Here is a 16,709-nt window from a genome sequence, read left to right on the forward strand (position 1 = left end):
GATAATTTTTCTGTGGGTACCCAGTCATATGGGTATACCAGGAAATGAGTACGTTGACTCTGTTGCAGTGAATCATGAGGATGCCACGGACCATCCTGCGATACCCCATATGGAGATAAAATCATATGACAAGGCTAATGCTATCTGTCGATGGCAACAAAAATGGGACGACAGCCCTCACGGCCGCAGACTCTACTCTCTATCCCGTACGGTGAATACTACGCCATGGTTTAAAGATCGGAAATTACCTAGGGGTGTAATAACCCTCATTTGCAGACTCAGATTTGGACATACACTAGCCAGAGAGCATCTGAAAAGAGTTAACATAGTCGATACCGACTTATGTGAGTGTGGCTCTATTCAGTCTATAGACCATCTCACATTTGAATGCCCCAACATGGATTTAGACGCCAGAGACCTACTGATTGACAGGGCCAGAAGAATCGGAATCAACCGAACTAGCTGTCTGGAGATATTGCAGAAGGACGACTGCAATCTGTACATGGCAATTTATAAATTTTATAAACGTTCCAACAAATTACTTTAAAAATTTCAACAATCAACCCTATCAAACAATCAAACAACATTAAATTTCAACAATGCAACCCGGCAATTTACTATAATCCCCAACTATGGATCCCAGGAAAGGTGGCATCATAGATCTGGTGTCTCAGTCACCTTTTATTAAATGTTTCATATGCGCAGCATATGAAACCAAGAAGAAGAAGAAGAAGAAGACATATTATCGATAACATAACAGTACAACTTTGCACTGATATTTTATCCAGAACACTAGATAGGGCCAAACAAAACAGTAAATATGTAAATGAGTACGATTGCTGACTGTTATGTAGTACTAAAAAAAATACAGCAAAAGTACTAAATATAACATTAAAATCATGAGGTTTGTCCTGATTGGTCCGAAAATAAAACGCGGCTGTTATTGAATTATCGATAATTAGTTATCGGAAAAACTATAGCTTTGAATACAATATATTGCTTTGAATTAACAGTTATTTCTGATAACGCCGTAAATATCCCGACAAATTTTGCAATTTTCTTACAAGCTGGTCTTTGGTCAAAATAAATGAATTAATTTTTGATCTGCTATTATGCTTTCGAAGACTAAACAACAAAAGCCTAATGGTTTCATGGTATTCACGCTCGACTGGAGAAATAAGTATGGGAAAAGTATGAGTATACCCGAAGCCACTGCAGAAGCAGGTAGAATTTGGAAAACCATGGATGCTGAGCAGCGAGCTCCCTATATCAAACAGGCAAAAGGTGGAGATATGGTTGTTGGTAACAATGTTCGGGAAAAATTAACGTGCACAGGTGCACCACTATCCCTGGTAGAGAAAGAACGCTACGATCAGGAAACAAAGGAGCTTCAGGCAAAGCGTGATATAGAAAACATAATAAGAAAGAGTGTGCAAAAGGGCCAGTTCGAGTGGCAATCGCATTTCTTCATTATGGCCAACTATTTTACGAAAACTATGAGAGATGGTGTTTATGTTCCCGCTGAAATTGCAGTGTGCCGATTTTCTTTGAGGGATGGCGTACAAGAAGTGTATCAAACCCTCATTAATCCAGGGTTTAATATTTATGGTCATCGATACGAGGCACAACATCATTCAGACACTACTCACGGCCTTCCGTTACCGCCTAATGCTATGGGCGATACAAACTTGGGGAAAATTTATAACGACATTTTAGATTTTATACGTTTTCCGGATAGTGATAAATATTCACCAGTGTATACACACAGGGATTGTATACATATTGTGGAATCTATACTGGATTTTTTAAAAACTGACTCAGAGGCAAATAATATCGATGTCAAGGTTTATTCCATACAACACTTACTTTTTACTATGAAGAAGGTGACATGTGAAGCGGGAGAAATTGAAAAGCCCACAAGTTTTTATATAACCGACGCATACTTTGATCGCGATTTCTTTGAATTTCATTCGGGTATTGGTTGCCAAGTAAGTGTAAATAAACTTGTACATACATATTAACATATCAAAATTCTTATCCAATTAAGGTGAAATTTGGCATGTGATGTTCCTTTATAATTGGGGAACATTCGTGTTAATTATGGTCTGAAACAGTTCAAACCTGGGGCCGAATTTCCGCATACGTGATCGCTTTCGTATCGAATGAAATTTCATCTCTTATTTAATGGGTGTTTTATTACTAATATATAAATTTTAATGTCCAAAGTTTTTATAAGGAATACTCGATTAAAATATTTGCGTTCTTAAATTTCAAAAATTCTCGATCAATAAAGAGATACATAATTAACAATAGAGACTTCGAACGATTTACTCGGTTGCGTAGCGTTACTTCGGCCTCCTAAACAAACTGAGCAATCGATTTAGCTTCTCAAGTTTCCTTTAATGTTAATCTGATTGGGTGAAATCTGGCATGTGGTGTTCTGTTACTAAATTTCCCATGAACATTCCATTAAGGAACAGGGAATATTTCTCTCAAATCAATGAGTGCAGGCCGATTAATGTTTAAGGTCAATGATAAGAGGCCTCTTTTTTTATACCGAGTCCAAACGGTGTGACGCATAGCGACACCACTTGATAGAGCAGTTTTAACATGGCAGGATACCTTACAAATGTAGCAAGCATTAAGGAACAGATGCAAATTTCATATACATATACACACATTGGGTTGCTGTCCGATTCAAGTTTTTAGCTCAGTGATAAGGGGCCTCATTTTTAAAGCCGAGTCTGAACGGCGTGCCGCTGTGTGACACCTCTTTGGGGAAAAGTTTTTACATGGCTGAAATTTTTACACCGCTTTTTCTTCTTTTTTTGATGCTGATTTATTTCCATATATTGTAAAACTTACGATTAGACTTTTTGTGCCTCTACATTGCCAGTCATCTGACGTGGCAAAAGCTTTGCACATCGAATTATGTTATGACATCTATAAGGCTGAGTTAAGAAAATATAAGGGCGAGCTGAGAAAGGCTTAGAACAAATTCTGGGTAGAATTCTGCGGCTCCGTGGAGTATACATCTGAGGCTTCTAGGCTAAGGAAGATTCTGTGCTCCTAGTGAGGTAACACTAGAACTACTCGTTGATAAACATTTACGGACAACGTGACGCCAGAAGAGGTTGTCACAAGTTTCAACTCCTTTAAGTCGCCAGGCCCTGATGGTGTATCACCGGTTGAGTTACAAGCTGTGTCTGATAGACTGGTTCCCTGGTTTAGGGAGATATAATCTGCTTGTATTAGAACATCATATATACCTGTGGGATGGAGGGACAGGAAGGTCAATTTCATTGCGAAAGCAGGAAACCCCTACCTTACGAAGGCGTACGATTTTCGACATTTTAGTCTGTCATCCTTTATGCTGAAAACTCTTGAGAGTTTGATAGAATCATAGGGCAAAGATCCCTGGAGATCGCCTGTCGCAGCAGCAGCATGCATATAGTAAAGGCAAATCCACTGAAACAGCCCTTCACGACCTGGTCGGCTACATAGAGGGTCCTCAAGGAGGTGTACTGTCTCCTCTACTTCGGAATATAGCCATTAACAATATATTATTGTCTCTGGAAGAAAAAGGCGTAAAAGTGGTCGCTGATGGTATGCTGATGACGTGACAATTGCGGTCAGGGGAATGTTTCCCAGCACTCTAAGATATATACTTCAGGAAGCTCTACGTGCAGCAGCAAAGTGGTTTAGGTGTTGAGGTCTGGTGGACGGCGCTTCAAAAGTCCACCTACTGCTCAATACTTAACCGGATCCAAAGGATGGCTTGTTTGTGCATCACTGCCGTACTGAGGACGACACCATCTGATGCACTGAATTTAATGCCACATCTTATGCTATGTGGCTACCCAAATTGCAGCGACCACTGCCGTGAGGTTAAGGGAGCTCTCTCTTAATCATGTGGCGGGTACGGACAAGTGTTATCCTTGATACAATATCCGATGTTCCAGGCAGTGTGGATTACACCCTACCTGAGCCGCTTTTTGTTAAAAATTACTGTGCCACTATTCCTAATAGAACCGATTGGAACTACCACATGCCTGGTAACAGAAGTTACATAGACTTCTATACGGATGGTTCCAAACTAAACGACCAGGTGGGCTTTGGGCTGTACTCTAAAGATCTACAACTGGTCATATCGAAAAGGTTACACGACCACTGCAGTGTGTATCAAGCAGATGTTCTTGCAACTAAGGAAGTGGTGGAATGACTAAGATATAATGTCATTACGACGATTGGCATAAATACATTCTCAGACAGCCAGGCAGCCATTAAATCCCTGGATAACGTATTTCTGAACACTAAAACCGCTCTCGGTTGTCGCAGATCTCCCAAGGAGATGGCTGAACAGTTCAAATTTCACCTGTTCTGGATGCCGGGCCACAGAGATTTCCCATGGAATTCTAAAGCAGACGATAATCGAAAAACACGCTGACAGGCTGACGGTTGCCAGCAACGACTTTTGCAGAAGCTGTGAGGACATCGAAAAAGAAGAGACTAGAACACCTTCTGTGTGTGTGTCCCGCAATTGCAGTTAGAAGGAGTTCCACTTTATTTTCTCATTTCTTTGAGAACCTGTCTGATTTAGCGGATGTGAACATTCGCAATTATTGTGCGCCTACGAAATTTACAAAGAACCTATCTTTTCGGCTCGCTTTAGCTCGCCCCATTTTCTTTTAATGGAAAAAATGTAAGAAATACATGATTTAGGAATTCGTCTCACAGTCCAAAAATTTTGGGAATAATTCTATAAAAATTGAACAGATTAAAATATCTATTTGACATAGAGAATGTTGAGATGGTTTCCAATAATTATGCTAAATTTTGAGACCCTAGTCGGTCTAGGGGTCACATGACGCATGAATGTTGGTCACATTGTCAACATTTATAGGTCGACCGTCATTATATTTGCAAAAGATAGAGCTCGTAAAATCCTACAAAAACATTTCCACATATCTGGTATATTTCTAACTGTTTTTGAGATATTGGAGTTAGAAATTTTTTTTTTCGAAATTTCAGTCAAGATATCGTCGGTATTTTTGAGGTTGTACGATTATTATACTTAAATTTTGAAGAATCATACTCAAAGTCTAAAAAATTTAAGCTAGGTTAGGTTGAAAAAAAGGTGCGGATATTAATCCGCCCCATGCCACTATGGATATACACATAAGCCAGTAATCGGCTTGTTGTGCGCTCTAAGTACTAAAAATTAACATCGAAAAAGAAAATCGATGTCAAGAATTCCGAGCTACTTACAAAATCCTTAAGTTGGTTCACGTCTGATATTTTGTCCCAACCTAAGTACCGATGTCTGTTACCCGCGAAACCGGTCAATCAAGTACGCCACATGCTACTACTTGACGCACCGATTTTGCATAAGTGATCTCGTAGTCCTATGTGTCCTGTTATAATACCGAAAGCTATAACGACATCCTGCTTACGGTAGCCTCATCTTCCCTCAATTTGGATTTTATTCATCCTAACGACCGTTTCGCTGCTCCACAGTGTTAAATATGAGTTCGTAACTCACGCCCTTAATACGAACTGCGTCGACTTGAAAGGCTTTGGTTTCACCAAGTTTATTGACGGCAGTCCTCTGGCCTTCATTGCCATTTCGTCTGTTTTTTTCATTTTCCCATACTGCGCTATGGCTCGACGCCCAAACAATGCGGATAGTCCCATTCTCAGAAAAGGCGTTAATCTCCCTCTTACACTTAAAGACTGTTCGTGACCTTACCGTCTTGGTTATTATTGCTCTGATCGCTATTTTACTGTCCGTAAAGATATTTACAGTCGACGTCCTCGCGTTAACACCACAACACTTCACGCATTCCGCTATCGCCCGGATCTCCGCCTGCAGGACAAAATTTAAGTATTCAATTAAAAAGATCGAACAAAACAGAAAATGTAGGATTATTTCTTAAACGAATACTCCGAATTTAAAAAAAAAAATGATAAAGATCGGTTACGACGCATTGGACCTCTTCATTTTTTACTCCTATTTTATACCTTTTGTATAGCAATCCCATGGCAGCCGGTTGTACATATCAGATTGACCCGATGGATTCTTTAATCGACAAGGGCTGCCGCCTCAGTGTACAACACATTGCTACAACAACAACAACAACCTTTTGTATATATTTTGTGGCTGTGGAGCTAAATTATTAATTCATTGTAATTATTTGTATGCATTTATACCTTGAACTTTAGCATAGGTATTCAGGCTTTATCTTGTTATCCCATTATGTTAATAAATAAAAAAGACCCAGGCGTGCATCTAAGCCTTTTCGTAGAAATGATAAACCATCAGTTACAAAACTTTTCTACAAAGAGGTGTTCTTTCGGACAAGGAAGGAAATCAATTACGCATATAACGATGGCTGCAGCCTCTCGCTGTATGTCGAGCTCTATCTCTACCGACATAAAACCCACCTTATCGCTCGCGATATGTAAACCACCTCGCCATTGCTCTCACATTACTTCGAAATGGATCTCCTGTGGCACCTACGCCATATGTCTTAGTGTTCCTGTGTTCAGGTTCCCTCTCCATATTGCAGTCGCTATATCATTGATGTCACGTCAAGGTCTTTTTTTCTTTGACCTGAGTATCACTTCGAAAAAGTTGTCACAGCCCTCCAGCTATCCATATCTTCGTTGTAAGGGTTTCCGCTATTATTTCACCGATCTGCGGACATCTCTCTGCATCATCCACCACCGCTTCTTCTTCGTAAATTTAAAATGGTGGGCTGCATTTTCCTATTTTCTGTAAAGGTATTTGCGGAAGTATCCGTGTCCAAATATTGTCAAAAAGAAGTTTACGTCATCTTTCTTTTTACCGATCCACTGCCATACGATCCACAACGAAGTGATGCGAGAAATCGAGACGTTCCCAACTGATAGCGGCCTTCCTGAATAATGAGAGGCATTAAACAAGAAGGAGATGGGTCGAAAGTCACCGCCCTGAACCGCACGGGGTCCCACTGAGTTTCTTCCTATGGACGGACTTTATGCAAAGTGACAGGGCTAACAACGCGGACTTCGGAGATAGTGTAGTCAGAGGGCAGTTGATAAGGAGAACGCCTCAAGGGGGTTGTTCCCGGGATGTTCTTTCAGGCAGAGGTTTGGAAATTCTGGTGGAAATAATGGCGATTTTTCTGTTTTTGAAGACGAAGTCTCCGATATTCTCGTTCGGAAAAAAATATCATTATTATGGGTTTTTTCCAAAAATTATTTAATTCGCATCTCGCTTATAACATGCGGCAGGCATGCCTTCGGTTGGGAGTTACAATTTGTCACAATAGTCGTCCCTCTGATTATGACATATTCCATACATATTTTTTAATATCTGACCCACAATTGATACGGATCATATGACCTGTCCAGATATTTTAAAGCATGCTTTGACTTACATATCTCTATAAATACCGGCCCGCCGTCTCGATAATTTTTGTGAATTAGTTGACTATAAAGATTTTGATATAGATGAATTGGGCGACAGATACGCTTCGACAGATTTCACGAGAAAGGCCTTTACAACAAATGTGGATTAACAGTTGGCAATCCCATGGCAGCCGGTTGTACGCACCGGATTGACCCGATGGATTCTTCATCGGCAAGGGCTGCCGCCTCAGTGTACGTGTTCGTCTTTTTTCGTCATGGGAGAGGCACATACCGGAGTGCCTTCTCCGTATGCTTTTGGTCCGTGCCGGGATTGAAAAGAACCCCGGACCCTGGTTCTGTTCCGTTTGCCAGAACCGCCTTCATCATCGGTCAGTGTCGGTGAGGTGTAACAGGTGCTTGGAGTGGGTACATTTCCGTTCTTGCTCTGGCCTAACTTCGCTACGGGAGTATAGTCATACTGGCTATGTCGCTAGGTGCTGTGCGAACATAGCCAGCAGTGGGTCACAAGCGTCGCCGTCGTCGCCTTCGGCGTCCTCGTCGTCGGACTATGTGACCGTCGGGTCAGACCACCTCCCCATAATCCTCACCATCGACCGACCACCCGACTTCATAACCTCTGAGCGCCGAACGTTCATCAATTACAAGAAGGCCAATTGGACCGGCTTCAGAGAGTATACCAATCGCCGCTTCAATGAACTGCCACCACCCCTCTGATGTGCTTGTGGCCGAGAGGAAATTCCGAGACATCATCAACGCAGCAGCCGCTCGCTTTATACCAGCCGGTCGAATACCGCAAGTGCGACCCAATTTCCCGGCGCAAGCAGTGGTACTCGCAGACGAGCGTGATGGGATTCGTGCTATGGACCCCGCTAACCCCAGAATCAGCGAGCTGAATCTGGAAATAAACAGGGTAGTCAACGAACATAAGCGGAATTTGTGGCTGGAACACTTGGAGCAATGTAACTTAGGCACCGGTGCAGGCAAATTGTGGGCCACTGTTAAGTCTCTCTCGAACCCCGGCAGACGGGACGACAGGACCTCAGTCACTTTTGGCGAGTTAACCGTGACTGATCCGAAGAGATGCGCCAGGTTATTCAACCGTCAATTTATCGTGCATCCCGAGAGAGACAGGGCAAGGAGGAGAGCCATTCGCCGTATTCGTGGTCTCCGAGCCGATGAACAGCCATCACAATTTACCGTGGGCGAAGTTACGAATGTCATCCGTGGCGCCAAATCTTCGAAGGCGTTGGGCCCCGACGGAATCTCTACATTGATGCTGAAGAATCTGGATTTACCTGGAGTTGAGTACCTTACCACTGTCCTTAACCTGTCATTGAACACTCTTATAGTTCCCGATGTCTGGAAAATGGGCAGAGTGATCCCGCTACTGAAGCCTGGTGAAGACCCGAGTTTGGGGGAGTCGTACAGACCGATCTCCCTTCTCTCACCAGTGGCTAAGACGCTTGAGGCATTACTCCTCCCGAGCCTCGTAGGAGAATTTCCATTCGCCGAGCATCAACACGGATTTCGGAGACTGCACAGCACAACAACAGCTTTGCATGCCATCACCACACACATTTGCCGTGGCTTCAATCAACCCAGGCCATGTGATAGGACGGTCCTCGTGGCATTGGACCTATCGAAGGCATTCGACACGGTCAGCCATGCCAAATTATTTGAGGACATCGCCAACACGTCCCTCCAGCCAGGCCTTAAACGTTGGGTCGCGAATTATCTGTGTGGCCGCCAGTCATTTGTGGAATTTAGGGATAAAAAGTCAAAACACCGTAGAGTGAAACAGGGAGTTCCCCAAGGCGGGGTGATATCTCCGGCTCTGTTTAACCTCTACCTATCCTCCATCCCACCTCCTCCAGACGGCATAGAGATCGTATCATATGCGGACGACTGTACGATCTTGGCATCAGGCCCCCCACCCATTGATGACATCTGCGATAGGTTGAACGTCTACCTCAACGAGCTTGCCTCATATTTCGCTGCAAGAAATCTGAAGATATCCGCCACCAAATCTTCAGCCACACTGTTCACTACAAATACGCGTGAGGTGAATTCTGAGCTGACTGTGATGGTCGATGGAGAATTGATTCCGACCATCAAGTGTCCCAAAATACTTGGCGTCACATTTGACAGCTCCTACACTTTCTCCCCACATGCCACAGCAATCTGCAATAAAGTCAAAAGTAGAAACAAGGTCCTCAAGTCACTCGCTGGCAGCACTTGGGGTGCAGACAAAGAAACCTTGTTGACCACGTACAAAGCAATTGGCCGGTCTGTGGTAAGTAATGCAGCGCCAGTGTGGTCACGTCAGCTTTGTGACACGCAGTGGAATAATATTCAGATCTGTCAGAATGCCGCCCTCCGAACTGCGACGGGCTGTCTCCTTAGTTCTCATGTGGACCACCTCCATCAGGAGACAAAGATCCTACCAGTGCGAAGACATAACTACATGCTGTCTAAGCAATACCTTTTGGGCTGTTATCGCAGAAATCATCCAAATCATCATCTTGTGGATAGATACCCACCGCCCAGAAGCCTTAAGGTAGATCTACATGATCTAGAGCGTGAGGACCAGCGCTACAAGAGAGAACCTCTAGATCAAGCGGCATATCAAGCGGGTCTGAACAACATTAATGCAGACACGGTAGCAGACGCGTTAACTGGCTACCGGGTGAATGTAGTCCTTGGAGAACGACCGCCACCCATTGCACCCGAAGAAATCGACCTCCCCCGGCAAACCAGAGTGGTTCTGGCTCAATTACGTTCCGGCAGATGCAGCCGCCTCAATTCTCACAGAGCTAGGATTGATGCCGACGTGCAAGATGTATGTCCCGACTGTAACCAGGGACCGCACGATACACGTCACCTGTTTAACTGCCCGGCCAGACCCACTCGACTCAGACCCAGATCCATGTGGACGCACCCCATCTTAGTCGCGGAGTTCCTGGGTCTTGACACTCAACAGAATCAAGCAGACGAAAGATAGTACACAATAAACTGCTACAACAACAACAACAGTTGGACGTGGTTTAGACGGCATTCACTCAATCTTTAGGAAAAAGATACGAAAGGTCTAATGTGCTAATGATAACTGGGTTAATTAACCCACTCTTCGGGCGACTTGGCTCTTAGGGCTTATCTTGGTAATAGGACTGACTCCAACTGGAGGTTTATTGCAGATTACAAAATCGTGTCAAATCAATTAAAAGGAAGATGAAAAGGGTTGTACATCATCCTTAATGCTGGCAGTTAAGCAATTCAAACCGATTCATTTAGCTTTGCTTGTTTTAAATGCTTTAACCGTTTGCTTAAGAAGTTAAGTCAAGTTGCTCTGTTTTTTCTTGTTGGCTTTTGCTGTTGCTTGTTTATTTTTCATAGTCACATTTAAGTAATCAGTTTGCTTTTTTGTTTTTACTGAAAAAAAAAATCGAGCAAAGTTATTTTTTGTAATGTTGCTATTTTGAAGTCAGCAATTCAAACCCTGACCAAAACTATTCTAAAATAAACATTTAAAAGTTTGGAACTTAGTAATCAGCAAATTTTTTTGTTTTAATTTCTTTTACTCTGTGTAGTTTCACGAGGACAAGGACAAATGTAAATACTGCACTCAGTCATACGTAACCCGTTGGGGTTTCATGTTTGCAGATTATATGTGCCACGACATCGCCATAGCTCTTGTACCAGGTCGTCATTGTCCTGAAAATACGAATGTAAATGCCATTGTGACTCCAGCACCTAGTGAATACACGGACCGTGAATCTTTTGTATCCTTTGGAACAACATCAACAAATCTAACAAAACCTATTGCCGGATCAAAGATTTATTATGATGACCAAAAAAACATATTGCCGGATGCAAGCAAAACGTATAACATTAATTTTCCCGCATTGGGTGAAGACAGTGCTGTTTGTAACGCCAGAAAAAATGCCTTAGCCCTACACTGTTCCATCAAATCTAAAAATGCCACGTATAGTTTCGATGCAGATGAGTTGGTAGACTGTGGCAGTTTTAATCCTTGGTCGATGCGATCACGCAATGTTCCGAAAGAACCCTTGAATTCCCATTTCGACACCAATTATACTCAAGAAAAATTTGATTCGGATGCTGATGAATCCTGTTCAGTCATTAGTTTCGGCCGTGGTCGTATATCTTTCTTAGATTCCTCTTTTAGTACAATAGGCGCTAGTAGTTATGGCCGTGGACGCTATATGCGTCCTTAAACAAACGGTGAAAGTCGAGGAGATTTTCGAATTGATGATGACACACAAATCCACAACTTTTATCTTAGTAATTAGATACCTGAAATGGAATGGAAGTTTCATATGTTAAATAGTTTCTAAGTTTTCTTTTTGATATCGTTTGAATGCGCTTGTTTTTTTTTTCTTTTCCCCAATCAATACATACATATATATGTATATATATTTTTTAACTTAAGAAATTGTTATGTTCAATATAAAAATAAATAGCATTTAACTCAATGTTAAATTAACTTGAAGAGGTCTACTGCTTTGCTGTCATTGGCTAGAACAGACGTCTCACTCATTGTGTCCGTCATGACAGGTTCCTGATTAATCGGATAACATGCTGACAGACTGAAGGTTGCCAGCAACGACTTTTGCAGAAGGTGTAGACATCGAGGAAGAAGAGACTATATAATACCTTCTGTGTGTGTGTCTCGCACTAGCAGTTAGAAGGAGTTCCACTTTAGGTTTTCATTTCTTTGAGAACCTGTCTGATTTAGCTGAAGTGAACATTATGGGCTTTTTAAAGTGATCTGGGCTTTTTAAAGCGATCTGGATGGTTTAACGATAGAAACTAGAATGCATCTTCCTTCTTCAGTTCCTGTGGTATCACAATGGACGAAAACGTCTTAGTGAGTTTGATGGCAGACTGCCACTTAAACCTAACCTAACTCAATGTTGGGCGCCTCGGTAGCCCAGTTGGTAGCGTGTTTGGATTACCAATGTAGGGGTCGTGCCCGCCAGAAGCCTTGGTCGGTTGCTACTGTGGTATCACAATGGACTTAAAATTGTTTAAGTGAGTCTGTGAAGGACTGCCACTCTTACCTAACCTAACTCAATGTTTTTGAGCCAATGTTGATAAAAAAATATACAAAAAATATTTAAAAAAAAAAAAAAAAAACATTATTTGAACAAACCTTCCATTGGAAGCGCTTCGAAAACCTAGAATAAATTTCTTCAAAAGCAAATGTAAAAATACCTGAAGTCTGTGAGGGGTTGAGCTTCTTTTATATGTGTAAGTAGAAAGGAAAGTGCATGGGGGTCAATTGTTATCTACACTTTATAATGGATCGAGTTGTTAGGAACACAGCGATCTAGCCAGAAGAACGCTTATCCGATGATTGGAACCGTATAATACTATGTCCCGTACACAAGAAAGGGGACAAGATAGTATGTGCCAACTAAAGAGGAATAAGTTTCGTCACCATCGCAGAAAAGGGACTGTGTGAAAGATTAAAGCCTAAAATCAGCGAAATAATTGACCTTATCAGTGTAGCTTTCGCCCTGGTAATTCCACCATAGGTCAGATAATTGCACTGCCAAATCCAGAAAAGACCCGAATAGGACAAATCGTTAACTACATCGTTAGTTTCATTTTTAGCACACGTCATAAGACGCCCACATACCGAGTAATAAAATTTTTGTATTTTGAATCGTGTAACAAAGATATATTCATTTACAGGTATGGCAGTTGCTCAACAACAAAATATTGAGTGCACTATCTGTCAAAATCAGTGATTAGTGCAACTCTGATTTTGAGTATGTTACCAGTTCGCACCATTTTTCGTTGTTTGTGTGAGTTATGGTTCTTAATTATAATACACACACCCAACCAAAACTCGTTGACAGATAGTGCACTTTGCGAGAAAAAATTGTACTAAGCTGTTAACGCTACATTAGATGGTAATTATGTCATGTTATTATACCATGGTTGTGGGCAAAAAAGTAATCGCGAAAAAAGTGGTTTTCAACGGTGAAAAATGAACATAGTACCAGCCATAAATTGTACCATGGTTTCCCATATGAAATGCATGTAAACAAATTGACGCTGACTCTTTGATTGGGTTTAGTCACGACGATTTGATTGGATTGAGACTCAAAAATTTTTACAAAGCTGTCGCCGTCGACGAAAATGCCTCGGCTTCGTTCACTGTGCAGGATGTCTTTTTAGTGCAAATGTAAAAAATAAAGAAATTTAAGCAACGTGCGTAATATAATTGAATTAAATGATAAATAAGTCTGTAATTAACCATACAAAATAATAATGTGAATCTGAATTGAATTTTAAAAGAAGAATAGAGTTGTTATAATATACGCATATGAAGAAAAAAAAGTATTAGCCGTCTGTCCCTTCTTCGATTTTCTCGAGTATAGAAAAAAGTGGTGTTCAAAGTCAAAAGAAGTTATCAAATAGAGAAACCGACAAAGGGGAAAACATTTTCATGCCATAATTTGTTTTATTTATGTAAAAAAGAACACAATGCAGTGCTGCCTTGTAATGGCGAAAGTATCGGTAAGTCTAATGAAGGGAACATAAATTGATTTACTAATTGCACGTAAGTGCTGAGAAAAAAAAACAAAACACTTAGGACGTGGTAAAGAAGAAAAAACCCAAAGCAAAAAAAGTTACAAACACACAAACAAAATCAATTTATGAGGAAGGAAAAAATCTGTAACAGCGATGCTCAAAGTAATGTATCGATCGATAATGTTTTGTTCTCTTTGCTTCTTCTTGAATTTTATCCAGGAATACTATGGTTATGTTATTAATGGAACTGGTTTACTCTGATGTAAGAGGATGTGGCAAAGCAAAATACATAGCATATTTCCGAATGGAATCAAGTAATTAAAATGCTTTGACTACGGACGGCTATGACGTTGTTGAGATTTTTCTTCCCCTTTCCCCTCGAACAACACACATTGTCACATTTTTGTTTGTTTTATTTTCTTTTATTTTGTCTGCATTTTTTTATCTGCGCTGTTGTCATTTGCCCATTATATTGCGGTTTTGTTGTTTTTTGCTGTATACAAATAAGTCAGTACATAGCGAAATGCGTGTGTGTATATACATATAGCTACAGACATACTTGCTACTCTATCCATTCCATCGAAAATAGTCTAGCTAAAATTTTGCAACATTTTCTACGGTATTGTTAAATCTAAAACCTTAACAAGCAGCAATCTCCGGCTTTAATAGAAAAAAAATTTGACCATGTATGTCCTGTTATTCAGCTTTAGAGTTTTTTGAGGTTTTGAAGTGGGCCGGCTAACATATTCGCGAATAAGATGCTTATCAATCTAGAATGCGGTAATTTAGGGGCAACTTGCAAAGGGGTGAATGATTTGGGACATGAGATTGTTGCGAAGTTTCGAATAAATAAGGTATAATAATGATCTATTTTTTCGTCTGTCTTTAAGGCTTGGCTAATCTTAATCGTAGTGAAGCATAAAATAATGGTAAATAATTTTTGATGCCTTCCACCATAAGATAGGTGCATATTAACTTTGTCATTCTCCGATATTAATTTTCATAGGAGTAAAGGGGACCGTTAGAAATTTTGCACAAATACCGCTTATTAATGTAGGAGGGTTGGTTGGTCGGATATATAGCTCCCATATAGGCTGATCTCTAGATTATACTTCTTGAGAGAGCAATTCTTATCGCTTTTGGTTGAAATTTTGCGCAATGACATCCAACAGATAGGATATTAGCGAAACGGTCAGTAGGACGGCGAAAATCCTATAGGGGGATCCAGATCGTGAGAAGACCAGGCTATTACTGAAAGGAAGCAAGAAGACCAGTATAGCTATTGGTATCATAACGGGACACATAGTACTACGAGCTCACTTATGTAAAATCGGTACGGCAAGTGATAGCATGTCATTCCCGGCTTTCGCGTCTAACAGATACCGGCACTTATGTGGAGATACAATACCACACATGAACCAACTTAGGAGAGTGGTACTGAAAACACTTAAGGATTTTGTATGTAATTCCTAATTAAAATTTCTAACCTAACTTAAAATTTTCTTTTTGGAGGTTAGTTTATAAAGGGTGATTTTTTTGAGGTTAGGATTTTCATGCATTAGTATTTGACAGATCACGTGGGATTTCAGACATGGTGTCAAAGAGAAAGATGCTCAGTATGCTTTGACATTTCATCATGAATAGACTTACTAACGAGCAACGCTTGCAAATCATTGAATTTTATTACCAAAATCAGTGTTCGGTTCGAAATGTGTTCATTCACCGTAACGTTGCGTCCAACAGCATCTTTGAAAAAATACGGTCCAATGATTCCACCAGCGTACAAACCACACCAAAGAGTGCATTTTTCGGGATGCATGGGCAGTTCTTGAACGGCTTCTGGTTGCTCTTCACTCCAAATGCGGCAATTTTGCTTATTTACGTAGCCATTCAACCAGAAATGAGCCTCATCGCTGAACAAAATTTGTCGATAAAAAAGCGGATTTTCTGCCAACTTTTCTAGGGCCCATTCACTGAAAATGATTTGCAAGCGTTGCTCGTTAGTAAGTCTTTTCATGATGAAATGTCAAACCATACTGAGCATCTTTCTCTTTGACACCATGTCTGAAATCCCACGTGATCTGTCAAATACTAATGCATGAAAATCCTAACCTCAAAAAAATCACCCTTTAGTTTTTAGAGCGCACAACAAGCCGATTACTGGCTTAGGTGTATGTCCAAAGTGGCATGGGGCGGATTAATATCTGCACCCTCTTTTCAACCTTACCTAACCTCCAACGGATGTGGCAAGTATTGTCCGAAGCGATCCAAAAACCTGATATAGCTCCCATATAAACCTATCCCCCTGTTGTGCGTAGATCAAATCCGATTTGGCTTAAATTTTGCATGATGATTTCTGTTATATGTGCTATGTTTATTCCTAATATATGTGCTATGTTTATTCATTATTCAGAAGCGGTCTACAGCCTGATAAGTCCAATAGAAACCGATCTTTTGATTTTATATCTTGAGCCTTTAGAAAGCGCAATTATTGCCCGATATTGTTGAAATGTTGCATTGTGATTTATAAAACGACCTTAAATATCTTTACCTAGTTAGGCCCAAAACGGGCCATAACCTGATGTACCTCCTAGTATATATATACATCGAACTCTCTATTTGACATCTTGAGCACTAACAGAAAGCAATTCTTACCCAAACATAATAAATCCAAGTGAATATCTTGTAGTAAATTGCAAATATGCCTATGACCGAATTTTCATTAAGGAAGA

At 40.8% G+C, this 16,709-nt stretch overlaps 2 protein-coding genes across 2 annotated transcripts in view; both read left to right on the top strand.

Moving 5' to 3' along the window:
• Positions 1-913: 913 nt before the first annotated feature.
• LOC106084081 (protein maelstrom 1) lies at positions 914-11,828 on the top strand. Its single transcript, XM_013247543.2, has 2 exons — positions 914-1,988; positions 11,001-11,828. The coding sequence occupies exons 1-2, from the start codon at positions 1,113-1,115 to the stop codon at positions 11,646-11,648; spliced, it is 1,524 nt and encodes a 507-aa protein (XP_013102997.1). The 5' UTR covers positions 914-1,112; the 3' UTR covers positions 11,649-11,828.
• A 1,754-nt stretch (positions 11,829-13,582) lies between these two features.
• Positions 13,583-16,709, top strand: part of LOC106084085 (uncharacterized) — a 68,556-nt gene continuing 65,429 nt past the window's right edge. The window contains exon 1 of the mRNA XM_013247549.2: positions 13,583-13,962. The gene's annotated coding sequence lies outside the window, so the exon portion shown is untranslated. The remainder of the gene's footprint in view (positions 13,963-16,709) is intronic.

This window comes from Stomoxys calcitrans, chromosome 3 (genome assembly GCF_963082655.1).
Source record: "Stomoxys calcitrans chromosome 3, idStoCalc2.1, whole genome shotgun sequence".
In the NCBI taxonomy this organism is placed as follows: domain Eukaryota; kingdom Metazoa; phylum Arthropoda; class Insecta; order Diptera; family Muscidae; genus Stomoxys; species Stomoxys calcitrans.

Excerpts from the sequence above, each read along its gene's own strand:
- LOC106084081 (XM_013247543.2), top strand. The coding sequence starts at position 1,113 with ATGCTTTCGAAGACTAAACAACAAAAGCCTAATGGTTTCATGGTATTC. Across the intron at positions 1,989-11,000 it reads ATTCGGGTATTGGTTGCCAA|TTTCACGAGGACAAGGACAA; the intron begins GTAAGTGTAAAT and ends TACTCTGTGTAG.